The 27,347-nt window shown below is 48.6% G+C and overlaps 2 protein-coding genes across 4 annotated transcripts; one reads left to right on the top strand and one right to left on the bottom strand.

Annotated features, from left to right (window-relative positions):
- Positions 1–40: 40 nt before the first annotated feature.
- Positions 41–16,136, bottom strand: ppp1r1b (protein phosphatase 1, regulatory (inhibitor) subunit 1B). 2 transcript variants are annotated; one of them, XM_067233749.1, is made up of 5 exons: positions 15,627–16,136; positions 4,425–4,508; positions 4,188–4,263; positions 2,416–2,580; positions 41–1,517 (listed from the first exon to the last, which is right to left on the bottom strand). In XM_067233749.1, exons 1-5 carry the CDS (start codon positions 15,732–15,734, stop codon positions 1,366–1,368), a joined length of 585 nt encoding a protein of 194 aa, XP_067089850.1. In that variant the 5' UTR covers positions 15,735–16,136; the 3' UTR covers positions 41–1,365. The 2 variants fall into 2 exon arrangements, with proteins under 2 accessions (XP_067089850.1, XP_067089851.1); XM_067233750.1 differs by having other exon boundaries at positions 2,422–2,580.
- Positions 16,137–23,468: 7,332 nt separating this feature from the next.
- LOC136940928 (neurogenic differentiation factor 2-like) lies at positions 23,469–26,486 on the top strand. 2 transcript variants are annotated; one of them, XM_067233274.1, is made up of 2 exons: positions 23,469–23,555; positions 25,402–26,486. In XM_067233274.1, exons 1-2 carry the CDS (start codon positions 23,519–23,521, stop codon positions 26,484–26,486), a joined length of 1,122 nt encoding a protein of 373 aa, XP_067089375.1. In that variant the 5' UTR covers positions 23,469–23,518. The 2 variants fall into 2 exon arrangements, with proteins under 2 accessions (XP_067089375.1, XP_067089373.1); XM_067233272.1 differs by lacking the exon at positions 23,469–23,555 and having other exon boundaries at positions 25,407–26,486.
- The last annotated feature ends 861 nt before the right edge of the window (positions 26,487–27,347 follow it).

Genomic DNA, 27,347 nt, shown 5'->3' with positions numbered 1-27,347 from the left:
CGCACATATAAACCCATGACTCAAACACACACAGGAGACTGAAGATAACAACAGTGTTAGGTTTTATTGGAAATGAAGAAAACCCTTTATCAGAAACATGTGTACACTTATCTGTTCAGTTGCACCAATCAATTGAACAACGCTCGGACATAATGATGATAACAACGTTCAGATGGTATAAAGCATGTTTACGCCCAGATGTGGTGTTCCATTGTTGCAGGGAGAGAGGGAGAGCTTGTGTGACTGTGAGAGAGGCTGTGCAACCACATTATTAATCATCAGCGAATTAGACTGGGCCTGTACAACCATCCAGACAGTATAAGTGTGTCCAGTCACAGAGAGGATGAACTACGTTTTTACTCTGAACTGTAGGTTTAAGAAAAAGAACTATACATGTGTACAAAATTGTGGAGATTTTTTTCTGCAACTATTACAAACCATGAGACGCTATCCACAAAAAACGTTGGCCAGGTTACATTTTTCAGAGGTAGAATTATACAAGATATTTTCTAAAATATGAAGTAATGGGTTTGAGTTAAGTTACTCTGTGCCATCCTTTACTTGTGCAGAAACATTCCCTGTTATATCTGCCTACAACCACTTGATGGCAGTAGAAGCCCTTTTCTTTGAGCAGACCAAAGTATTTCACATTTTGTTTTCAACCAGATGTTCAGTTTAGGCCAGGGCAAAACGAGGTGCGTAGCTTGAAAGTGTCACGCAGGTCTTTCAAGCTAATTTGAAAAGCGCCCATAAAATTATTGTCATTTGCATACAGTAAAAAGGTGTATGTGTATTTGTGTGTGTGTTTGTGGGAGTGGCCTGAGAAAACTCAAGCACAAAAAACATGGGTCCCTCTGACATGGAGGTTAAGACTAGTGTTTACACTGGGAAGCATCTGATCATGGTGACCTTGGGGACCTTGAACCATTCTACTCCCATCATGTTTATGGAGACATGGGGGCCAAAGTGACGTGTTTAGCTTGATTGACATGATGTGCTGTTGAATCACTCTTCGCCACCCCATAAAGGGCACATCTATAAAACACTTCTGGAACTCAACTTCTCCTGCCAACTCCCACCCTTGTCTCTCTCCAATTCTCTGGCGATTTCTAACATACAGCTTTATTGCTAATTCATTTATTCATACTTGTCAACAGCATCCAGAGTTTGTCACTTAGAGATAGAATCCGCACACAAACACACTTTTTATTCTCGAATACTACACTGACGTCAGACACATTCACACATACACACACCTGCACATCCACTCCTCTCATTTAATGTTTTTGAGTTAAAAAATATTTCACACTCTTACACACCCTCTCTCTCCCCTTTCCTCTCCCACTCTTTTCCGTCCTCCATCAGTCACTCCCCGGTCTGTTTTCCTGTCTTTCCCTTCTCTTTCATCTCCTCTTTCTCATCCTCCTCTTCGTCGTCATCCTCCTGGACCTGTTTGGACATCATCGTCACGTTTGACACCTTTTCTGTTATTTCAGCAGTGGGAGCGTCTTGCTGATCTGAGGGAGAAAGGTCCAATCAACAGATGCAATCGAACGTCACATCACACACAAGCAACCTTACATGTTTTTATATATATTTTACTCAATGCAGCATGCATAGTCAATTATGGCAGCTGAAAAGCTCAACGGTAAGCAGTTAGCACCCCTTTACAATTGACAGTATTGTATGTACACTCAGAACTCATTCTCAGACAACACAGACCAGGTAGTTTCAGGTAGGAGAGAATTAAAGTTGTAAAACTGCAGGTGCTACAACGTGCATGCAGTGTGCTCCAAGGAATCAGCTTCACCATCTTCTTCTCGAACAACTGAGTTTCTGCCTGAGTGGCTGTGCTAAAATGGCAAGGTGTTTCTTTTTGGAAAATACGTACTGTCATGACCACGTTTTGGACGGGTATGCATTAAAACTGGTTACATAGCATCAGATAATGGGCTCTGCCCTTAGACAAACAGTGAGTGTAGTAGCTGCAGTGAAACATTGACTGGAACCTTCACCAGAGTAGGACAGTACAGGAGCACAATACATTGCAGTGTGCCCCCTGAAAGATTTGGGCCCCTCTCTGACAGGTTTGGGCCCCCTCTGATAGGTTTGGGGCCAGAGACATTAGGGCGATCTGTCAACACGGTAAAGTTCACCTGAACCCCCACTGATCCATGGAGGAGCTCACTTTACCCCGAAGACTGCACAAGGATGGCCCACAGACAAAGAGCCCTGTGAAACAGTGCCAGGGGGCTAAATGAATCCCGGCAGCCACTGAACACAGACAGACCAAGCCTCTGAGTTGTACATGCAGGTGTGTGTACTGTGTATTAGCTCCAGTCCAGTGTCCCTCCTGTGTGTGGTGTGTTGCGGTTGTCACAAGGCAGGGCCCTGTTGTGGGTGCTGCCCTCTCACCAGCACCTTGGGTGGGGGATTTCTCCTCCCCCTCCTTCTCCTCCTCCTCCTCCTCTCCCTCCTCCTCATGCCAGTGGTAGTCATGGTACTCTTCCCCCTCAAAGTCTTCCAGAGGGGGGTAGACCCCTAGGTGCTGCATGTGAGCTTCAGCCATCTTCTGCACGGCTGTGCTCATGCATACACAGGTTTGGGCAACACGCAAACACAGACACACACAGGGAAAGAAACACAAACACAGACAAAGGGATAAAGGGATAGGTTTTGGATTGACTAGGCTTCAACAGGCTTGTTATTGTTACCATGCGTCATGCGGGTATTTCAGTGCATGTCAGACGGACAGACGAGTCCACCAGCTATCCCAGCAGACATCGGGATTTGGTAGCACTGGTTGTTGCTCATTGATCTTTGCAGTAGTGAGTCATTTCTACTTAAAAAAAGGTGGTGTTTTGTTTCCTAGCCTTTCTCTCATCCCTCTTTCCTTTTTGGTTTCGGTTCTCTCTTTATCCCTCTCTGCTGCTGTTCTCTGGATGCTGACTCACCTCATTCTCTCTCTCGCCCTAGCACTCTTCATTCCCTACTGTCTCTCTACTCCCTCTCCCTCTTTCATAGGTCACCTTGGCCTCTCTCTCGCTCTCTTTCGCAATACACACCTCCAGCACTGCGACACAGACACAGGTTGTTGTTCTTTGCTGGGATATCTGAACACAAATCTCAAAGGGAGGAACGGCTCTCTTCCCCAATCTGTCAGCGAGACGAGATGATTGGGTGACAAGCAACCCTCTGACACACAAACACAACTCAAGTCAGTATACTAACCTGGGGGGTATTCCAGAAAGCAGGTTATGTGACAAACCCGGGTAGGTTTAACTCCCCAGCTGACACCCAGCGTTGTAGCAACATTGCCAGTAGGTTGCTGCAACATTGTGAATCAGCTGGTGGGTTAACTTACCCGGTTATGTTGCGTAACCTGCTTTCTGGAATACCCCCCTATTCTACACGCACCCATAAATCTCTACCTTATAAAGCACTGCTGACAAGCTAAAAATGATTTTCTGATTATTCAGCCACATCTTACATATAGCTTTGCTTCTGCATGCAAGGATGGAACTGCATTTATAGTTGCACTTACAGTTGCAGAGAGAGAGAGAGAGAGAGAGAGAGAGAGAGAGTGTGTGTGTGTCAGCAGCTGTATACACTGTCCTGTAATCCTGGATGATCCAGAGTTGCACAGACTCACACTCAGTGTCTCACAGCTGTCAGTCTTTAATCTCTGTCTTCTCTCTCTCTCTCTCTCTCTCTCTCTCTCTCTCTCTCTCTCTCTCTCTCTCTCTCTCTCTCTCTCTCTCTCTCTCTCTCTCTCTCTCTCTCTCTCTCTCTCTCTCTCTCTCTCTCTCTGTCTCTCTCTCTCTCTCTCTCTCTCTATCTCTGTCTCTCTCTTTCTCCCTCTATCTGTCTGTCTATCTCTCTCTCTCTCTCTCTCTCTCTCTCTCTCTCTCTGTCTCTCTCTCTTACTCTCTCTCTCTCTCTCTGTCTCTCTCTCATACATGCGTAGCGTACTCATCCAAATTAAACTCCAAACAAACCCCACTCGATCCCTTACGTGAACTCTAAAGATGCGATGTATCTGCATCAAGCATGTTGCCCTGCTGCCTCTACAGCCTACAAGCAGCAGGACAGGTAACATAACAAGGAGAAGCAGGGTAAAACATGGTATTAACACAGGGATGGTTCACAACACAGAGCACAGTGTCTGACCTCAGTGACAGACATACCTCTCAGTGACGGCGGCTGGTACACATTGGGATTGACCCTCTTGGGTTTGAGCACACCGTTCTCCCCGACGACCCACTGCGAAAGGAAGTTCCACACGAACACTGCGATGAGTAAAAAGCCTTTGTGTACGTGCAGTATATTCATAGAAAGCAAAGCCATGTGATGTTGATCATGCCGCTATTGTGACGGTAGCCATAATACTGGCATGATGCTCCTGGGCAGCGGCGCACTTTAACCTGGTGGGTGGACTGGTCATCTTCAGGGGAGGCTTGGTCTGCTACTCTGAACAGTGTGGCAGGTGTGGGCCTCCTGCGCCGGATCTACAAACACACACACACATACACACACAGAGTTACACACATACACACAAACACACACACAACACACAAGAGGATCATCAACATCATGACGTTTGACCGCTTGAATCTTCCCCTCCTCCGAGTGACTCGCCACGCTCTGGGCCACCACCGGCCTTCTAAGACTTAGTTCCCAGTTGGACTCGAGAGACCGTTCGCAAATAGTCTGAGCGTTCGGCAGAGGTGAGGTCCAAGGTGTAAGGCTGGAGTCACTGGAACACAAGGCCTCTTGTTTTGTGATTGTGTGCAACAGTTTGGGGGAATCGCTCTTCGTCAGACAGGTAACGGTGCAGTCCGAGGCTGCTGAGATGCAGGTGGAGCCTCAGAGTTGCACCTTGTGCAAGTGGGTTTGTGTGTGTGTGTGTCTCAGATTGAGTGGGTTTAAGTATTTCGTCATGGCGATTTATGAGCTTGAGAGCTTGAGGAAGAGCAGATCCTACACCCTTCTCCTTTCCTCCTCTCCCCTTCCCCTCTCCACTCCCCTTTTCCTCTCCACCTCTACCCTCCTCTTGCCTCCCCCATCCTCCTCTCCCCCTCTCCACTCCTCTTGCTTCATCACTGTTTGACGTAAATGTGTGTCTACTACCCATCACTCAGTCCACGTGAGTGGACTTTGGGACTTTATCTCCAGACAGTGTGGAGTGTGCCTTGGTTTGCCTGCGTGCCTTCCCTCATCACAGACACAGCACATGGAGAGGAGAGAGGAGGAGCAATCTAGAGCCAACCACAAGCCCGTCAGCCCCTCCCTGCCTCTTGGGCCCCCGCTCCAGGGGCCCAGGATGGAGCAGACAGAGAGACAGACAGGCAGACAGACAGACAGGTAGGCAGACAGGCAGACAGGCAGGCAGGCAGGCAGGCAGGCAAGGATTTTTTTTTTAGACAGACAAAAATGTGTTGCCATAGGCAACAGTCCTGTACAGCCCTTCCAACTCACTCAATACAAAGTCTTAAATTCAAAATACTGGACAATGGAAAGAATTCAGGGAAGGGGTCAAGCAGCGGAATTCACGGTGCCTCACTTATATTACCAAGTGGAACCCTCCTGGTCCCTCTTTCATACAGTAGCAATTTGGATTTCACCTCCAAACTTCCACATAGCACATCACATGACACAGGCATTCAGAACCACGTAGACAGGCCCCAAGGACGAGCCCACCTTGGGGTCGACCTAAAGCTAACTGTGTACGGTGTCACACAAGACAACACAAGAAGAAGAGAAGCACTTGTTTGTGGGGAATCTGCTCTATGGGCTGTGTTTATGTTTCACAATGTGGATGTAGGAACAGACTGACATGCGTCAGAGAGTGAGGTCAGTGTTGCCAAAGCAAAAGCTTTTGTAGGCAACAGTGGAAAGCTACGGCCGCTAAAAGGATTATGCAGGACGTGGAAGCATGGATTCGACCGCTATTTATGATACCAGTGACACATAATTTCATCAATCAAGTCGTGCCTTTCCTGCAATCGAACCCTCACTGTCTCTCTCTCAGCCTCCCTCTTCCTTCTCTTTCTATCCTATGTCTCTCTCTCTTTTCTCTCTCTGTTTCTCGATATCTATTTGCAGTCACTTTCATCTTTTATCTGTTCACATTTTATCTGTTCACTGCGCTGTGGGATCTCTCCTCAGCTGAAATGTTGTGATGTGGAGCTCACGTGACGTGTCACTTCCTCTAGCCCTCGCACCTCCCTCCGCCTGCCACAGCAGGGGACATCCGCAGGGCTGTTTGACCCCCTCTGTCTCCCTCTCTCCCCAGACAAGGTGGGGAAGCCTGGGGCTGATGGCTGCTTCCTGCTGCCTGCCTGGCTCACACCTGCTACCAAACACTGCTGAATTGAGTCTCCCTTCCTTCCTGTGGGCTCCAGGGTTGAGCTAGTATACACAGTCTAGGGCTGTCAGAGGACCTGACCAGATGTTACCAGGTCCATGGTCTCCCCATGCCAAGGCCAGTCATTGCACGGTAAAACAATTTGGCTGCTCTGCTGCATTCCTGCCAGGCGCAGGAATGGTCTACATGGGATCATTTTGTTGAGAGAGAGAGAGAGAGAGAGAGAGAGAGAGAGAGAGAGAGAGAGAGAAGCAGAGACAGAAAGACAGAGAGAAAAGACAGATGAAGATAACAAAACCTGTGTATGGATTAAATACATGAAAGAAGAACAAGACAAAAATCGATGCTGGATAATTTAGGCCACTGAGGTATACGCTAACATTCGTTGTATTTAGTGTCAGCTACTTTATATTCACTTGCTATGGAGGCTGGTGGTGAATGTCAACACTGAATTTAGATTACTCTGTAACCTTGGTTTTACATGCCTAATGAAGGCAAGACCTATGAATTCTTTCACTTGTGGATGTGGGGCTCATGCATTTTTGCGAGGATGCCCTATTCCAGTAAAGCACATGAGTGCTATTCTTCTGGGAAAACATCAAACACGACTTTTCACTGGACACAAGCCCAATCTAGCTACACGGCTCTCTCAGATAGATTAAATGAGAATAACTATAGTGACTAGGCACACACACAGACACATACAAAGGCACCATGGGGACGGTGGTCCGGGGACACATGACGGTGGAAAGGCCATATGATGTAACACTCCGCACAGCTTTTAAATCACCCCATGTTGCCGGTTACATAAGATCGTCTGTGACTTTTCAATTTACGCCAGTACTGGGCTACAGCGTGTGAGATTACCCCCGGTGCACTTTATCCTCTCTTCCCTCCCTCCCTCCCTCCCTCCCTCCCTCCCTCCCTCCCTCCCTCCCTCCCTCCCTCCCTCCCTCCCTCCCTCCCTCCCTCCTTCCCTCCCTGCCTCTGTGGCGGCCATTGTTCAGTCTCATTAAGATCAGCCCCGCTGTTCTAGCCTCCACCACTCTTCTCATCAGACAAGCCGTCTCAGGGATCACCGGAGCTCCACAGGTGTGTTCCTGATGCCCCTCCCCCCCAACCCCCCTTCCCAACCCTGCCCCTGCCGTCCCTGACCCCCCCACCCCCCGCATCCCCCACGTCACCATGACTACACTGAGCCTGCGTTGGCAGGGGCTGAAAGCGCGGAAGGACTACACAGTAAGAGCTGTGGACACGATGAAAACATTCATCCAAAACACACGAAGACATTGCTGCATGTGGAGAGGACTTCCATTGGTTGAAAGCTAAAAGGGTTAGGGTGGGGGGGGGGGTAGGGTGGAGGGGCGCAGCAGAACGAGAGAGTGAGAAACTCTCTTTGAACACAACTGATTAATGACACAGTTGTTCTCCCTCTTGGATTCAGCTTCTCTTCTTTCTCTTTCCTTCTCTTCAAGACTGATGGGATGGCACAGGCCGGCCGTGGAAGTAGACCACCGATGTCATTCAGAAGTTTCACCTCAAGTTTGCATGACACAGCGTGACTATGCGTGTGTGTTGGACACAACGCGTGTCTCATCAGTAGCCTGCCCATGAAGTCAGCTAGGATGCAGGTTTGAGCTGATGTGGGTCTGCTCCCCAGAGCCAGTCCTCTAATCTGCCGCAGCCTATTAAAAGCTACAGTAGGACAGCGTAAACTAGATCTGAGGACCCCCCAGGGACCCGGCGGAGCGAGACAGAGAGTCTCCCCGGCACTGCTGAAACCAGGCAGAGATACCAGCGCTCCCTCTCCAGGGGGCACCACTGTCTCACTACAAAGACAACAGAGGGAGCCACACACCAGCCCTGCCCTGGGATGTCCTGGGGAGTCAGGTGGCTGAGCGGTGAGGGAATCGGGCAAGTAATCCGAAGGTTGCCAGTTCGATTCCCGGTCATGCCAACTGACGTTGTGTCCTTGGGTAAGGCACTTCACCCTACTTGCCTCGGGGGAATGTCCCTGTACTTGCTGTAAGTCGCTCTGGATAAGAGCGTCTGCTAAATGACTAAATGTAAATGTCCTGCTCCTGCCTTGACTCCAGGTACCAAACTCTCCATTACGTAAGCCCATCTCATTAGGCAGAATGTGGAGGTCCTCTGAGGTAAAGGTGAAACCAGCCTCGGGTCTCACGCAGAATCATTTCTGCCTTGTACCTCTTTCTCTAATGATCTGGTTGTCATTCAGCCCCTCCAGACAAATCTACATTTACAAAGTGACTGATGTTCAGTTAGGGTGTCAACCCTCCTCGTGCACTCCAGAAATAAGTACTCAGTTACATTTACATTTAGTCATTTAGCAGACGCTCTTATCCAGAGCGACTTACAGTAAGTACAGGGACATTCCCCCCGAGGCAAGCAGGGTGAAGTGCCTTGCCCAAGGACACAACGTCATTTTGCACAGCCGGGAATCGAACTGGCAACCTTCTGATTACTAGTCCGCTTCCCTAACCGCTCAGCCACCTGACTCCCCCTCAGTTCCATACACCATCAATTTAGCAGAAACACTTAGCAGCAACTAGACATGCACACAAGTTGCAAAATATGCCAGCGCACGACTCTTCCCAACCTTCACCCTGTTCTCTCTCTCTTCCTTGTCTCATTTATCTAGCCCTCCCTTTCCCCCTCTCACTGTCAGAAGCAGGTCATTGGTCTCGACGCAGACACTTTCAACCTATTCCCATCTGCTTCTGTTCTCTCTCTCATCCACCCCTACCTCGCACTCTCTTTCTCTCTCTTTTTACTACTCCAACCATTTCACCTGGACTAGTGGACTAACCACAATTTTTGGTTAAGAGCACATCACTGCCCATCCTATTTCACCCTCTGTAATCGTAAATCGACATGTCTGTGTGTGAACGTGACAGCAGGACTATCAATTGCGGCAGCTGCCCTGCCTCTTAACTCTGTGTCAAGGCCTGAGAGATCTAATGAAATGAGTAGGCTGAATCTCTTGAGCTAACTCTGCTAAGTGCTATAACACAATAATGGGAAAAGTAATCCCTCTCCCAGCGAGCTGACACTCATTTAGACGCATTAACAAAGCAGCGACACTTCTGTTCAGAAAAAAACGCAATGGTTTTAATAAAAGAACTGCTTGTGCTGGCATGGTTTGGAAACAAAAAGTGCAGAAAGTAATTATACTTTCAGGAGACAGATAACTTGATGAGGAACATAATTAAATCTGGCCTCTCAGCTTTTATATGGGGCTTTAAAGGGCTTAAGAAATCAAGTGCTGTCAACATAAGAACCGGTAATATTAATGAACTGGTGGAAGTGTGTATGCATGGCTGCTTCAGACTTTCCAAAATATCATGTAATCACGTTCAGCAAACATCCCCAAACCCAGTCTCCACACCACACACACAATGATGCCTTCCATCAAAACAGCAATTGATGGCTCTATCTCTGTCTCTGTGTATCTCTGTCTCTTTCTGTATCTCTTAGGACCAGAGATCTATGATGGTGTCACACACACAGCCCGAGGCAAGACCGTTGACCTGACCTATGACCCTCTTGTTGGCTGCGGTTTCATTCTCCAGAGCAGGAGACACAGTGATGGCAGACAGCATGCACTGGGCTGTGATTTGCAACTGACACACGTAGAGGTCGTTGACCCCATCATCGGCTGACTAGGCAAACAGATGGGCTGGACTACAAAGCAGCTGGAGGGGCTCTCCTGTAACCCCAACCAAGCAATGTAACGATACCTACCAGCACTGTGACATCACACTGACTGCATCCCCGGCACTACCCGCCGTCACCCAGATACCCTCACCCCCTCACCCCCTCACCTCCTCACCCCCTCACCCCCTCACCCCCTCACCCCCTCACCCCCTCACCTCCTCACCTTCTCACCCCCTCACCCCCTCACCTCCTCACCCCCTCACCCCCTCACCCCCTCACCTCCTCACCTTCTCACCCCCTCACCCCCTCACCTTCTCACCCCCTCACCCCCTCACCCCCTCACCTCCTCACCTCCTCACCCCCTCACCCCCTCACCCCCTCACCTCCTCACCTTCTCACCCCCTCACCCCCTCACCCCCTCAGGCCCCTGAGGGGCCACACCGCCTGCTGCTCACCTAATTAGATCCCGGTCGCCGAGGGGGAGCCTGCTGTGCAGGGGATTGTGGGAGTATTTGTTTGTGACAGTTATGAGGGGGTGTTTGTAGGGCTGGTGAGTGACAGGGAGCTTGCCATCAGGATGAAGTCACAGGGGACCTGTCACTCACGCTCCTCACAAGGTGTGTGGCATACAGTACGCACTACAGATGACATGTTTCACAGTTGTTTGGCTTACAGACTGAGGGGAAGGTTGGCATAAGAATGTCTGCCTTCGCCTGCTTTACACCATAGGTCAGGGATTGGCTTCACAATATTATACTCAAGTTCATAGCTTACACACAGGGGGAACTGGAACTTGGAAATAAGCATTTTCCAACTATGAAACAAAGTCCCAAATCATCCGTCCAAGTCATCATAAGCTGTTAAGCATGTTAAAAATAGCAACACTGATTCACACTACAGCAACACAATGCCAGTCTCCCTTCATGTGAGTGATTAAAGATTCCAGACCAAATAAACTCGAGTTGCATTTGTCTCTCACTCTGCATCCACTGTCCTGCCTCTGACTGTTTCAGGGAATAGAGAGCTGTGCTCCGAACCAGAGGCTGACCTCTAACCCCCCTGGCTGCTGGTCTGGAGACAGATTACGGGGACAAGGCTGCCTCTGGTTCTGTGCTGACCCAGTCTGGTGCACCCAGAACCCCTCCACTGATCCACTCCTGGCTTCATCCACTGGCCGGACAGCTTCATGGCCCCCCACCACCACAGTCCTTAGCAACAGAGACGCAAGGTTGTAATCCCCCTCCACCCCCGCGATCTGAGATGGGGCTGGGGCGGTCACAACCGTGGAGGCTGTGGGCAGTTCCCTCAGCACGCCCGCTGCCTGAATGACTGGGATGCACGGGAAAAGACGCTAATTGAAGACGGCGCTTCTGTTGTGGATCATATTAGGGAGTCAGTTGGCTGAGCGGTGAGGGAGTCGGGCTAGTAACCCGAAGGTTGCCAGTTCGATTCCCGGTCATGCAAACTGACATTGTGTCAGTGGGCAAGGCACTTCGCCCTACTTGCCTCGGGGGAATGTCCCTGTACTTACTGTAAGTCGCTCTGGATAAGAGCGTCTGCTAAATGACTAAAATGTAAATGTAAAATGTCTTCCATTAGTCGTGTCATCCGGTGCTGTGGGTCCTCCATGTTCTCCGAGCCGCCAGGTACCAGAGCCTCTGTTGATCATCACCACATGCCGGGAGGCGACGTTTCCCCAGGACATCGCCTGCGTCATGTCCTAACGAGGCCCCTCTCAACGTCTGTGAGACGTACCTGGGTCGTCGTCAGATGTGTGTATTGTGTCATCACAAAGCCAACCACCCAGCCCCTGTTCAATATTATGTTATGGGTGTTTATCCAACACACGCTGACAGACAGGAACACAGCTGTACTGTGCGTGAATGTCAAACCACGGAACAACAACCCCGACGACCGTGTGGACGTCACACTCGGGCAACATCAATGAATTGATTATGTAAACCAGCTCCTGACCGTCCAATCAGGACGGCCGACACTCCATAGTCATATCCAACGGCCGCTTCAGCAACACCGACAGCCAAAATGTGGTTTCTATTAAAAGAGCACCGACATGCAGTGTAGTTCAAGTATACAGAAATGATGTGCTGAGGTTGGAGGAGCTGCGTGTTGTGAGGCGTCTTTGAGCTAATTCTGCTAATCCTGCTACTACAGATACAGGGTCAGCAAACAATTCTTCAAAGTTCTCAGAGAAACACTGTGACTGTTCAAAACAGGGAGCGGCCTTCTGAGACTCACAACCCCACCCCCCCCTCCCCACACACACACACACACACACATACACACACACGAATACCACACACAGCCACTCACGTCATCACATACAGACTTCTTTTCTAGCTGGTGTTGTTAAACTGTAACCCAATAATAAACAAGTATAAATGCAGAGGAATCCACGAATAAGTGTGTGGAAATGAATCTCTCTTTTCTTGGCACCATCCCAGATTTCAAGAAGAACACAATTAACCCACGGCCCACTAGATCCCCATCCAGGGACAAACTCTTGAGTCATGATCCATTCATCGGTCATCCTCCTGCAGGGGCACACCATCAGCCAAAAGTTCACAAAGTCCCTTTTCCCAGCATGCTTTGTGCCATCCGGTAAGATGTTCAGGTTAGGAGTGCATGTTGACAATCCCTCAGACAGGCAATGTTTACCCACAAACACTCACCGCACCAAAGGTCTCTAAGTGATGTCTAAACATGCTAGGGAGGGGTTGAAGGGGAGGGGATGAGAAGGGTGTGTGTTTATGTGGAGTCAGGTGGCTGAGCGGTTAGGGAAGCGGGCTAGTAATCTGAAGGTTGCCAGTTCGATTCCCGGCTGTGCCACATGACGTTGTGTCCTTGGGCAAGGCACTTCACCCTACTTGCCTCGGGGAGAATGTCCCTGTACTTACTGTAAGTCGCTCTGGTTAAGAGCGTCTGCTAAATGACTAAATGTAAATGTAAATGTGCGTGGGGAAGAGGAGGGTGTGTGTTTATGTGCGTGGGGAAGAGGAGGGTGGCAACTGGGACGACTTCTACAGCCCCCTGTGGGTTCCGCTTCGATCGGAGGCTAAATAGGGGGCTAGGGAGGATGGGCTTCCCTTCGCTCCACTCATATCCCCACACCTCTCTCCATAGGATCGGCTCTGGATGATCAGATTAGGACAGGAGAGCCAAGGCCCCTGTGTTTAGTCCACAGAGCAACTCACTGTGAGGGAACGAGAGACAGCCTGCTCACGATGACCCTAATCTCTGCCCATGATGCACATTAGCCCACATCAGCTCTGGAGCACCGGGGGGATGCTGAAGATAAACACGGGGCATTTGCAGCCTGCGGGGCTCTCATGCCTGTGGGCCTGTGGGACCGTCAGAGGGCAGAGCCCCGCCCCCGGAGAGAGCCCTCAGTATGGAGATGTCTGATCGTGGAAGCAGATTTGCGGTATATCGCTCGGGTAATTGTAATGGAGTTCATGACTTCTGGGCACCAGCTGGGTTCATGGTCTCGGCTGTCTGGCCTGGTGACTGGTTCCTCGGCGTGGGAGTGAAGTTTGGTCCGTTAACATTAACTCCCCTGCAGCAGCACGCACTTAGATTAACATTTAAAATGTATAATTCATGCAGATTACCCAAGCAGACTCCATTACGGCTCACCTTTCTGATGTGACCTGGGAGACGCAAGGGAACTGTGCAGTGCAGGCGTCATGGTAACAACCCTGACTTGCCAAGGTATTACAACTGTGCTTTTTATTAGCTGTGTCGTGGTGAAAACAAACAGGATATTTCATGGTGTTGACGGGGAAATGTGCTTTTAGAAAACCGCGCATGACGGTCAGAAAAATTACAACGACTTAACTGCCCCGTTTATCAAACCCCTTTCACAAACATTTGCGCTGTGTGTGTTTACATGGGTGTTTTAATTGCTGTGGGAGGGAGAAGGGGGCCTCTAAATGAATATATGTCATCAACCATGCCCACTCCCACATCCCTAGAGCCCTACACTCAGCATTGTGTAGATTCCATCTCTGAAACACACAACCGGCCTCTGTTTGCCGTGCTCCCAAAACACAGGTTCCTTTCACAACACATGTTGTGTGCAAAGTAAACACACACACAAACGTAGCACAATGATGTGCTTTTCTGCCATGATCTCCACCCAGGAGCCTGTGTAACGCCACTATCACCTGCACACCTGGGACTGTCTGTTTACATGCACGAATACTACTGTGGGATTTACTGCCGCTCTGAGAGCTTTGCTGTGAGCCTGGTGAGTAACCCTGATGCAGCACACCCCCCCCCCCCCTCCCTCAGCAGGGTGGAGGGAGGGGGGGGGGCCAGAGACCTGCTGCCCCTGAGGCTGACTGAACTAGAGGTGAACTGTCCGGTTCAGCTTACAGATGGGGGATAAGGGGGGCTGGAGGGAGACAGAGAGAGTGGGAGAGTGGGAGAGAGAGAGAGAGAGAGAGAGAGAGAGAGAGAGAGAGAGAGAGAGAGAGAGAGAGAGAGAGAGAGAGAGAGAGAGAGACAGAGAGACAGAGAGAGAGAGAGAGAGAGAGAGAATGAAAGAAAGAAAGAAAGAAAGAAAGAGAAAGGGAGGGAGGGATGATAAAGGAAGGGAGAAGGGGAGATGGGAGGGAGGCCGGGAGCGAGTGAGGGGTGGAAGGGAGGAAGGGATGGAGGGAAGGATGGAAAAGGGAGAGAGAAAGGGTAGAGGAGGGTGAGCGCTGGAGAGAGGCTCCGTGTGAGAGCAGCTCAGGAACAGGAGCAGCAGCCGAGGGAGGTGACACCAGACGGGTGAACCACAGAACAGGTCGCTCCTTCTTTTTCGACGTTCCTCCATATAGCTCTCCCTTCTTCTCCTCCCTTCCACCCTCCCCCCCGGCCTCTCCCCCGGCCCTCCCGAGGACGCGCCGCTGGCCTCGATCTCACACGGCACCGACCAGCTCCTACTTTGACCCACTTTCTCGTAGGCTAAAATAAAACTTAGCAACGACAGGGCTGAATATCACAACGCTCTGACTTCACCCTGCAGACAGCCAGACACTCTCACTCTGTCAACTGTCGTTTCATATACTCAATGACAGTGAAATTGGAAAGATGGAAAAAGTTTGAGAGAAAGACAGACAGATAAACGAAAGCTAAAGTTAGAATGAGTGATACTGTGAGTGGGGGTGGGGGACACATTGCAGAGAAAGACAGATACAAATCAACTGGCTAATCATTAACTGTGATGTCAGTAACAGACCATGGGTTATTTGTATAGTTGGAGGTGCCAGAAAATGTCATTGTGCTGAGTCGGACATGCTCAATAATGAGTTGCAGTTTGGGGCCAATACTTATGAAGAAACACAAAAAAGGAAATGTCATAATAGCGTTACGCAACCAAGGGGAAAGGGGAATCTGACCACAGATCAGTCAGAAATATAAAAGAGAGAAGGACGGAGATCAAACTCTGTGGTCTACAATGGTGCACAACCATTTCCCCCTCAGGGGCGGATTATATCTGAGCAAAACACTCTCACATGAGATGCTATCCCTTCATCTTTCTCAACTGGGACAGACCCCTACATCTCTTACTCACCATCTCTACTTGTCGGGGGTCCAGCTGGGTAGGTGCCGAGGACGGATCAGCAAAGTGAATCTTCTTTCTCTCCTTGGCCTCCACGTCAACTGAATCAGAGGGCTCCATGGCTCTTTCTCCTGGCGGGTATGTGTCCCAGAGGAGAGGGTATCTCACCAGACACACGGACCTGGATCTCCCACAGCAAGGTAGTCCTGTCTCTGGATAGTGTCCCCCGCACACTCTCCTGTCTCCCTTCTCCTGACTCCCTTCAACTCAGATGAACGGATTCTCCTGTTTAACCTCTTTTCTGTCTGTCAGCCTCTCTCTCTCTCTTTCTCTCTTGCAGATAAATACAATATCTGTCCTGTTGTTTCCTGTGGTTTTTTAGTTCTCTTTTTCAAAAGCTGCCTCACTTTTTTGAAAGGATCGCCTGTGCGTATGTTGGGGGTGTTTCTCTATCTCTCTCTCTCTCTCTGTTGGTCTCTCCACCTTCTCTGTCCCTTCCTCTCAACCTGTGCTGCAAGAGCGTACGAGGCACGTCTCTACAACTGGCAGGGAGAGAGAGAGGGGAGGGACGGAGAGAGAGAGGGGGTGGAGACTACCAGCGAGAGGGGAGGGGATAAAAGGAGAGAGGATGGAAGGAGGAGTGGGTAATGTTTTTGTATATATCCAAGCTGAAGTTGATTTGTAATCAGAAAAAAAAGAGATAATCTCATCCCGTCAGTTGAGCCTCTTTTGGCCTCTATTTGTGAATGAGAGATTTATGTTTGCGAGAGAGATGGAGGAGAGGGAGTGGAGAGGGAGGAGACAGAGAGCAGGGGGTGGTTTAAAAGGAGGGAGAAACAGGGAATGATTAAGAATGGAGAGGGGGAAAAAACAAGAAAGAAAACAAAACAGACCGTGCCAGACTATTACTTTGGTCATTTTAAAAGAGGCATTTAAATCTATTTAAAGGCAAATAGATCACAGTAAACATCATTTACTATCTGTATTGACTGGAGGAAATAAAACAAAGAGGGGGGACTCCTAAAAAACATATACAAACATTTACATTTAGTCATTTAGCAGACGCTCTTATCCAGAGAGACTTACAGTAAGTACAGGGACATTCCCCAGACGCAAGTAGGGTCAAGTTCCTTGCCCAAGGACACAACTTCATTTTGCACGGCCGGGAATCGAACTGGCCTTCAGATTACTAGCCCGATTCCCTAACCGCTCAGCCACCTGACTCCAAACAAACCAGTAGGAGGACAGGTTAGTATGTTCTATGTCTGTGTTATTGTTGTATATGTGCGTGAAAAAAAGTACAAAAACAGGACAAGGATCAAGTGAGGCAACCACGGCAGTAGCTTACGCTGAGACAGGACTGAGGACTTGAGAGGGGTCACGTAAACACCAACAGCTGTTCCACTGCCAGGGAACAGAGAGGGAGAGGCAGAGCCGGACGAAGGACAACAACTTGGAGCAGAAGGGACAGTGAGTGCGGGAAGATGGACAGAACAATAGACACAGGGGAGGATGTGGCAAGAGGGGAGCGAGATCGAGCATCAACATTCCCAGAATCGTTTGTGGAGCCACGCTTCAATGTCTCTCACATGGAGGAGAGTAGGGGGAACAACAGGGGGTCAGATGGCTGAGCGGTTAGGGAGTCGGGCTATTTACCAGAAGGTTGTTGGTTTGATCCCCGGCCGTGCCAAATGACGTTGTGTCCTTGGGCAAGGCACTTCACCCTACTTGTCTCGTGGAGAATGTCCCTGTACTTACTGTAAGTCGCTCTGGATAAGAGCGTCTGCTAAATGACTAAATGTAAACGTAACAGGGTGGATCTAGGGCTCTGCTCGGAGGACGGCTTTGGCCACAGGTGGGATGGGAGAGAGAAGTGGAGGAGGAGGAAGGAAGTGGGTGGGCGGAGGGTCGAGGAGGATCTCTGGTGTTTTGAGAAGGGTCGGATGTAAACAACACTGTCTCTCAAACCAACTCAAATACACAATGAGACATCCTGACTCCCAGCGTCTATAACCGTTAGTGAAGCTCTCTCACAGGAACAAACATCAACAGACCTCCGAACGTTCACCCCCAATGGTTTGAGCATGGTAAAAGGCGGTCAGAGCCTAATCAATTCTCTGTTTGCAAGGAGGTTTACGGCTTGAGGATTCATCAGTGAGCTTTGGGGGGTTGGCTTGATGATTTGGATCATTGTCTCTGCGAAGTCTGCACACATCTCTCTGCGTTAGGGGACGAGAGAGCCTTGCTGAGGGGCAAGGCTTGGCCCCAAGCAGGGCCAGGGATGGTTTCCATGGCTAATCTTTACATACCTCTGAATTTCCTGTCTGTTTTTCTTACCTCGGCAGAGCTAGAGGAAAATCCCCTGAACAGAGAGAGAGAGAGATCTAAGACAATCCAAGGAAAGTATCACAAAATCATGGTGTAGATGTCAACAAACACACACACACAAACACACACACACTCATAACTTGTGTATTCTGGAAGGGGGCCGATCTCCAGCTCCTATGACAGACAGGGGAAAATATGTAACTCTAGACTTTCCTAAATGGGGCATCTCTCTCCATGTGACCGCCGATAGGGCAGAGGTTGTCTGGTGTTAGAAGGGCCTCCAGACACAGCCTCTTCCAGGCAGGAAGCACAGACCGCAGCACAGCTCACACCTGCTGTGGCTAGCCTGCGGGCGCAGTCACTCAGGACACTGGTCCTATCTGAGGAGAATTACGAGCATTGTGTTTTCTCCCCGGACTTCAAGTGAATGGAGAAACGCTATACAAACCTATTTTGAGAATATTGATATTAAGATCCATAATGGCGTTCCTCTGTCCAGACTAATTCATTATGCGCGCCAGGTGTTCCGTTCAGAACAAGCTGAAATGTCTGGATTTTAGGGGTCAAAACTGAAACTGAAAGGTGAAATCTTTCATTTCTCAGGACATCAAAGAGGCTTTGTCCTGTGACAGCAGGTGTCCCCAGAATTCCATCTGAGGTCACAGGGTGGCAGTGTATTTCAGTTCACACCTGCCTCCTCTCCCTCCACCTGGCCGGCCCAAACACGGGCACACCAGGAGCGCCACAAACTAACCCTGTGTTGAGTTCCCTACCCGCACCAACAGTGGTTCCATTTGTGATATGATTACTGAGGAGTGGTGGTCAGGTAAACCTGTCTCATCTGTGGTCTCTCCGGTGTAGAGAGCAGCACCTGTGCACCATCTGCTGTACTCTTAGTACAGGCATCCCACTGTTGTAAGAAAGTAATACGCGCACAAACTCACACAAATGCACATCCTCGCTCAATTATGTCAGTCCCATTATGTGTGACCGGCACAATAATTGAGCAGTGAATCTACCACCGAGAGAGAGAAGGACAAAGAATAGGACAGATACCAGAGAACAGAGAGACAGTGAAAGAGGAAGAGAGAGAGAGAGTACCACAGTACCACACCATGAACCATAATACGTGTTATGATGACATCGTCTGAGGCTCAGCGCCACTCTGGCTTCAACCAATCCCCATCTGGAATGTGTTAGGACAACAGCGACACGCTCACGGCATGAAGGGATAATCCCTGGGGGAAAATAAAGAGAGAGAGAGAGAGAGAGAGAGAGAGAGAGAGAGAGAGAGAGAGAGAGAGAGAGAGAGAGAGAGAGAGAGACAGAGAGAGAGAGACAGAGAGGAGGGAAGGAAATAACACGGAAAACGAGGACACAGCAAAAGGATGAGAATGTGGGGAAGGAGGTTAGAGAGATAAGATTCATGGAAGAGCTTAGATAAGTTATGGAGGAGTTGCACAAACAATGAGAGGAGTCAAAGGACAGACATGGTCTGTCTCGGAGGGAGGATTCAGTAACGAGTGGATTCGCTTTCACGAAGTTCCCGACATGACTATGAAACTGGTTCTACATTTTGTGCTACCAGTGCACCATCTGTGGGATAACAGAAGCAATGACATTAAGCCTGAGTATAATCTTCAGATCGCGATAAGAGCTGCAGTGCCAGGGAGAACCCTATAGATGGGGCTCTTGATTCAGACATGACCCACTGAAAAGCTGATCTGGATGTCTTTAGAGGGGGTTAGTGGCACGGACCGGGGGTTGGGGAAAAGAGGTGGGCTGGATGGTGAAAGGCCGGAGGTGATGTCGAGGGCTACAGAGGGATGATGTACGTGGGTAGGCTACAGGATAAGGAGCGTGGAGGATGGGCCAGCAGCACAGGCAGAGATACAAGGGAGTTGTGGGAGGAGACTAGAGATAGGAGAGGATATACAGTGGGACTGAGGAGAACTTTAGAATGCCTCAGTTAAGGCAGGTTGGAGGAAGAAGCTAAGTGGTAGCAGGAGTTGAAAACAGACTGAGGAACACAGAAAGAGACACTGAGAGTGTGTGTGTGCAAGTGTATGTGTGTGGAGGGTGTGAGGAGGTGTAGCAGGTGGAGGGCATGGTGAAGCCAATGAAAAGGGGAGGTGGCTTTGGGGCAGTGATTTAATTAGTGCCCTCTAGCCCCTAAAGCCCCTCACTCATAGCATCAATAATGCATGGCCCCTTGTTTCCACTGCCATAATTAATCCTCCGTTACTATAATTAAAAGCCAAAAATCCCACAAGATGGTTCAGCTTGGCCGGGCACGGGTTAGGTTGGCACAAGAACTGATGAAAACTCCAGAGCAACACACCCTGTGGGCCGACACACACACACCCTCACCGACAAACAGATCCAAACAGACTTATTGACATTCAGTCACAGAGAGAGAGGGTGTGTGGGAGAGAAAGAGAGAGAGAGAGAGAGAGAGAGAGAGAGAGAGAGAGAGAGAGAGAGAGAGAGAGAGAGAGAGAGAGAGAGAGAGAGAGAGAGAGAGAGAGAGAGAGAGAGAGAGAGAGAGATGGTGATAGTGATGGTGATGGAGAGGCAAGCAGAATCACACTTTTATGAAACCACAAACCATCATGACACACTGTGAAGAGACACTGGCGCGCAAAACAAACGGTTGTTTAGAACCTGCCAGTGAATTTAAAAAAAAAACATGGGTGAGTCAACACACATGCAACCACTATTAGCATGGCTTCTCCACCTGCAACACACACACAACGGACCACAGACACGGGCATTCACACGCCAACACACACTCACACAACCCAAATGATCCCAGAAGTGGCGTGTAGCCACAGCCGCTGCAGCCAAGCCAGAACAGCACAGAGAGGCGGAGCTGTCTGATGCAGCCATTAGGACCGCTGTCTTGGTGAGCAAACAGGGAGGAATATTTTAGACGGGAGATCTCCATGGGCACCTATGATGGGGTCCTGGCACACCTACAGAAGCACAAGCCCAGACCTATAAGAGCTGCCAGAGCTGCATGCCTCCCAAATCCTGATACCTCTATCCTCTATCACCACACCAGCATCCACCCCACTGTGAGACCCAACTGAGATGTAAATGCGTTCGTCATTAGCCAACAACAAACTTCTTAACAGTGCTCATAACATCCGGGATGCACGTTAAACATCCGTTGGCCCGTTCCGACGTCAGTATGAAAAGATGAGCTATGGCAAATGGTCTCTCTGACACACTGATTCGCCGACCCCACTCACCTTCACCTTTCCTCTGCACTCGGAGTCTTCTAACGATCCCAGTGAAGCTCCTGAGCATGCACACTCTCAAGCCCCCCCACCCTCTCACAGAGCAGCCAGGGGCACTCCCCCCTCGTGTGGCTTCACCGTCGACGCTGCGCACAGCCCTCCTCCCGCCCCCTCCACCCTCGGCCCCATCCCCACTTGATTTATCACTCTGAAATACCACTGCACTAATTAGTCAGGTAATTAATTAATAGGCATTTGCATTTGTGCATATGCAATTAGGAGGCTGGAGAGGAGAGAGTGCAGATGGGGTCTGGGAGGCTAGCGGAGTGGGAGGTGTGTGTGCGTGTGTGTGTGTGTGTGTGGGGGGGGGGGGGGGTGTAGCCGTGTGTGTGTGTGTGGGGGGGGTGCGTGTGTGTAGGTGTGGGTGTGAGCGTGCAATTTCTTGCACGTTTGTGTATGTGAGTTGAAGTCGGAACAAGAAAAATGAAATTTGCAGAAAGACAAGAGAGGTGCAGGTCATTGTCTCCAGTGCCTGTCGGGGGAGGAGGGGGGGGGGGGTGACAAAGACAAAGAGCTTTAGCTACATGACTTTGGATGGCTCAAGCAGCTAGCATGGCGATGTACACAGGATTGTCTTTGGGAGTTCAAAATGAGTATATATGTTGTTGTGTTCAATTGGGGTCAGCCAAATTTAGATAAACGGTTGCTTGTACGTATAGAGCATTGTGCATTCCACAGACATTCTTGGCAGATGGCTCCCACTTGAAAGCAATCCTCACACAAACAAAACCCACTCTTCTGCCAGATTACTAAGCTTCCAGATTCTGCTCCAGAATTCTCCTACCAGTTTCAAACCGTTGTGTTTGATGTCTCCTTGAGTCTTGGCATAAGCCGTGATGCTGACATTTACCATTTATTTAGGCAAGGTGACCTGAACGATGTTTGGGACTTGTTGAAAACCACCAGCTCCCCTATGGCAAACGGACATCATTCCCATCTCCCAGTACAATTGAGGTGGGGCACAGACTTGGCTAGCAGTGGTGGCTGATGCCCCTCCACCCCGCACCATTTGGGGTAGTGCCAGGGTACCACCCTCCTGTCCCACACGGGACGAGAGACATCACTGAATGTAAAGCATCACAGCTCCCCGGCCACAGCTGCTACACTTCTGGTGATCTTTCTAGGTTACCCTGCCTCCCTCCCTCTCCACCCTACCCTCCTCCACTTCACCCCTTTAAAACCCTCTTTTTTGGACGCCCACACCCCCACCCCCTTCCCCATAGAGGCCTTCTGGCTGTGGCATCAGAGCAGTAGGTGAACCTTGCCCAAGGACATGTCCTGGTGATAGCTGTTTTCTTATCCTTCTCTCTCTGTCCAATGTGGTTGTGCATTGACTAAAATAACTGGTTTTCTGGTCGCAGAGCATGTTTCCTGTAGTTCAAAACATGGACACAGATTTGATTTCGGGACGGTGACTGAAGAACTAGAGTCAGTTTGAGGTCAATTTGAAACTTCAGTATGGCTTCTGAGCAAGCTATTTGCCCTGTGTGCCAAACCTCATCCTACACTCTGGTCCCCTCAACCAGGCTCAACCAGCCCCCTAGTCCCTCCTCTTAGCGACCCCCACCTTTTCAACCCCTCCCTGGTGCAGCTACACACACCTGGGTCCCCTCTGCAGGAGGGCTGACTCTGGCCCCCGCAAGCACAACAGGCTCTGAGCACACCAGAGCTGATGAAGACTGTCACCAGACCAACACTCCTGGTCTCCGCTCTCATCTTATGCACCAGCTCCCTAAACAGCAAATAGCCTATAGCTTAACTTGGTCACATGGATCTCTTATCTCAATTGTAAGAAGAGCCACAAATGTCTCACTTGGTAATATAACTGTTAAATAGCAGGATAAAATGAATAACAACTGTTCGTTTGGTTTTGAAAATAAAGCTGTATATTATTATCATTAAATTATCATTCTTATCGAATTAGGTACATAAATAAGCATTCGCCTTCTTTGTCTATTTTTTAGGAACTATTGTAGGCCTATATTGCTCAAACACCTCCGATGCTCTTGCCTAATCCTCTATAATCATAGTCATAGACCGGATACAGCTTTAAAATTTTACGTTGGCGAAAAGACAACTGTAATCATTTTTGTTCCACCATTTTCCGTTTATTGCCTCCTATAGTCTGTTTCTCTTTTTTTCTGGCAGTGTGAGCGAGAGCGCAGTGACAGATGGCTGGCTCCTCTTCCCTCGGGAAGGCAATCTCTCCGAATACAGGCGCATGTCAATCACCGGTTCTCATGTGATGGCTCTTGCCAGTGACGTGCCAACCATATGGCCTGGCATCATAGCTGGTATGTAACCCTGCCTGGTAGCGATGCCACACTGTCTCTGAGTGTGCGAGTGGATAGAGCACTGAAAGAAGCCTGCCGCAACTATTCTGTTGGAGCGTTTGCTCGCAGTACCCGAAGATGATCTGAACTCAGGCGCATTCCACCCTTTAAGAGCTCCAGCGAAGGTAAGTTAGAACATAAACAAATTCAGGTGTGACCGCTGCAAAACGGAAAGTAATTAATTTAATAAACAGAGATTCATAATGCGAGGTTTGGATCACACCACAGTCGTGGGTGCATCAGCTATTACGCTATACCATTTGTCCTTCAAATTGTAATGCCATGGTAGCAATGATGTCTCTCCTAGGCATGTAATACCATTTATTTGGCACAGAAAACAAATCAGCAAATACAGGCTTTGCGGGCACTGGACAATATTACAAGTAGTCAATTAGGATTGTTCTAATCAGCTTCCTGGATAGCTTTATAGTCGAGGCGTAGAGTGTACTCCATAACAGATGGTACTGGACTCTAATTTGATTAAAATTAGATTACATTCCTGTGTATACACCTTGCATCAAAGAAAGACTGTGAGACAGCTATCTTTTTCCACATCTAATTGCTTCTACGTCTCGCTTTCTTTAAAAGAAGATTTATCAATGATAAGTGTATTAATCTCGAAAGATATTAAGGGTGGGACAACGTAATTGGCGAAACGGCAGGCGTGTAAACCGCAATGAGAAGATAAATTAGCTATTTATTTTATGCTGTATATCTTGTCAGTTCACCTGCTGGATAATTGGATACCTTACCACCAGAGGATGTGCGGCTTCGTGGCAATTTTGATAAATAAAATCGTATGTAAACTCATCTTTGCCAAATGAAATATGTTTCCATCTGTAAAAGCTTGCAAACAGCTAAAAGAAGTCTTACATTGAGCATTCTTGCATAAGGAATGATGTGTGAAATAGATTTATTGTCAGTCACACGGTCTGTTAATTAAACGTTCTTTCTTTTAACTTAGCAAATCTCTTGAGTGAAAACATTTTACACGAGCCCATTTTGCCCGTGGCGTACCCCCAAGACAATTAGCTTTCCTAACGACTTTGGTTCCATATAACGCCTGGTGGTTAACTTGGTAGGCTGGTAGTCTTCATCCTGGAGAGTCGTAGTAGTACTGGTGAGCATTGCAGTGCAAATTATTGGAAATTATTTGAAGATTTGAAGTTTAGATATTTTAACTTACCCTTTATCTTTGTTTTTCCATTTGATGTGTTAGCATATTGGATTAATTTAACATCTAGGCCTATGCCTTTGATAATGCTATATGAATTGAACATTTTGTTATTTTTTTATAAAGAAATATAAAGTATTTAATCAGAACAGATGCAATAGTTAATTGTATGTACCTCTAAACTAAATTATATTATCGGGAAAGTCCTAGAAAAAAGTAACGTCTATAAATGTCAATAACATTTCACAATGACATTTTATCAGACTATATTGTATGCCAAAAAAATAAAACATTGCATGAATGTGAAAATACTGAGCTTGATTTAGGGAGGGTGTTCAGGGTGGAATAGTGCTGGAATTCAGCCAGGAGTGTGTAGGCGTCGGGGGACGAAAAAGTGGGGGGACGTCGTTTCACAGCCCGCCCCATGGGATCTGTAATGTGCCCTCTGCCGATGAGATCCCGCTGCGCGAGGACGCGAGAGGGCACGGTGACGACAGTAGGGAATTAAATGGGGATCCATCTGTCTGCAGATCCGGCTGTTCACTGAAATTGTTTATTTATAAAATAAATGTATATTTATCATGTTTTCTCCAGTATTATGGACTAGTATTTCTAGTGTCCATTAATGATTCCTTCTCCATCTTCCAGAGCCGCAATGTTGACAAGACTGTTCAGTGACCCTTCACTGCTCCCCGACGTGCAGAAATATTCGGGCTGGGCGGATGACAGCGAGAGCGAGGACTCGAAAAATAAAGACGATGACCAGGATCACTGCCGCCTGGTTGATGACGATTTAGGCGACAGTGACCTGAGAGGCAGCCGGACACACTCCGAAATGGCAGGTGACGACGAAGATGATGACGAGGTGGATGAAGAAGACACGGAGGACGATGCAGAGGGAAATAGACCGAAAAGGCGAGGACCTAAGAAGCGTAAAATGACCCAGGCGCGTGTCGAGCGTTCCAAGGTTCGTCGTCATAAGGCAAACGCACGGGAAAGAACGCGCATGCATGACCTGAACTCTGCGCTAGACAACCTGCGTAAAGTTGTGCCCTGCTACTCCAAAACGCAAAAGTTGTCTAAAATTGAGACTCTCCGGTTGGCCAAGAACTACATTTGGGCCCTGTCTGAGATACTACGTTCTGGGAAAAGACCTGACCTTGTCGCCTACGTCCAGACACTGTGTAAAGGACTGTCCCAACCCACAACCAACCTGGTGGCAGGGTGTCTACAGCTCAACTCCCGAAACTTCTTGACTGAGCAGTGTCCAGAAGGAGGACGCTATCACGGGTCCAACAACTTTTCCATGCATTCATATCCATACCAGTGCGCGCGTCTGTCCAGCCCACAGTGTCAGTCTGGCACGAACTCCAATCCTTTACGAACTCACGGGTTTTGCTCAGCTTACGACTCGCTGTATGGTGGGGGTGGATCTCCCGAATACAACAGTCCTGAATATGAGGGACCACTCAGCCCACCTGTGTGTGTCAATGGCAACTTTTCTCTGAAACATCAAGGCTCTACTTCACCCGACGCAGAGAAAGGCTATCACTATTCTATGCATTACTCTGGCCCCCCCAGCACTCGCCCTACTGCTGCCCACAATCTGGTGTTCGGTTCTTCAGGGGTGCGTGGCAGCATCCACTCTGAAAACGTTCTGCCTTACCATGACATGCACTTACACCACGAACGGGCCCCCGTTTACGACGAACTAAATGCGTTTTTCCACAACTAAACCCCAGTGCGTCCTCTTACAATCATCGAGCACACTTGACAGGGTGCCACGTCACCCATGTATTTACTGCCCCATCCTGCACTCATTCTAGCAAGGATTAACACCAGGAACAAAATATGGGGAAGAAGTCATTATTGACACGTTTGTCCGTTGTATGTTGTATTTCTTGTGTCAGATTACACAGGCCTACTGCATTTGAGAGACATCTAGACTGAATGCAAGCACAGACACACCTAATGTATAGTATTGTCACGAGAATATTATAGTAATTTAAACAATTGTGAACATTTTTTATTATTATTTGAATACACAAAACGCAACGCAACACTGATTGGAGAAACACTTGATGCTCTTCAAGGGACAGCCTAAGTATATTTTCTAATTGTTAACCAATTGTTTACAGCTATGCAATAACATGACATAAAAATGTTAGGACCCAGGTGTAAAACGAATTTATCTCTGTGGGGTTCGAAATGTTAATGCTTTCTCCGTTATTACTAATATGTCTCTGTATGATCATTGTCATGTGATGGACAAAATATGGAAAATGAATGGAAATTATTCCATTCCAACCTGCATCTACAGGTTTAATATTTGCAAATCACACAAATACACACACGCGCACACACAGACAGACATACACACACACACTTTGTAAGAAGAGGGTACACGACCTAAGGTAGGCCTATTTCTTTGACGTTTGACATCAAAATCCAGTTTGAGGAAGAGGTTTTCTGTTAATTTTTCAGATAGCTGCTGCAAGTCATTACGTTGCAAATGAACTTAAGCGAAACTGATTCACATTTTTCAATCCATATAATCAAATGAATATGATAATGGAACCTAACCAGGTGTCCGTCT

This window comes from Osmerus mordax, chromosome 3 (assembly GCF_038355195.1).
Source record: "Osmerus mordax isolate fOsmMor3 chromosome 3, fOsmMor3.pri, whole genome shotgun sequence".
NCBI classification, from domain to species: Eukaryota; Metazoa; Chordata; class Actinopteri; order Osmeriformes; family Osmeridae; genus Osmerus; species Osmerus mordax.
This window is presented reverse-complemented; position numbering and strand designations above follow the sequence as displayed.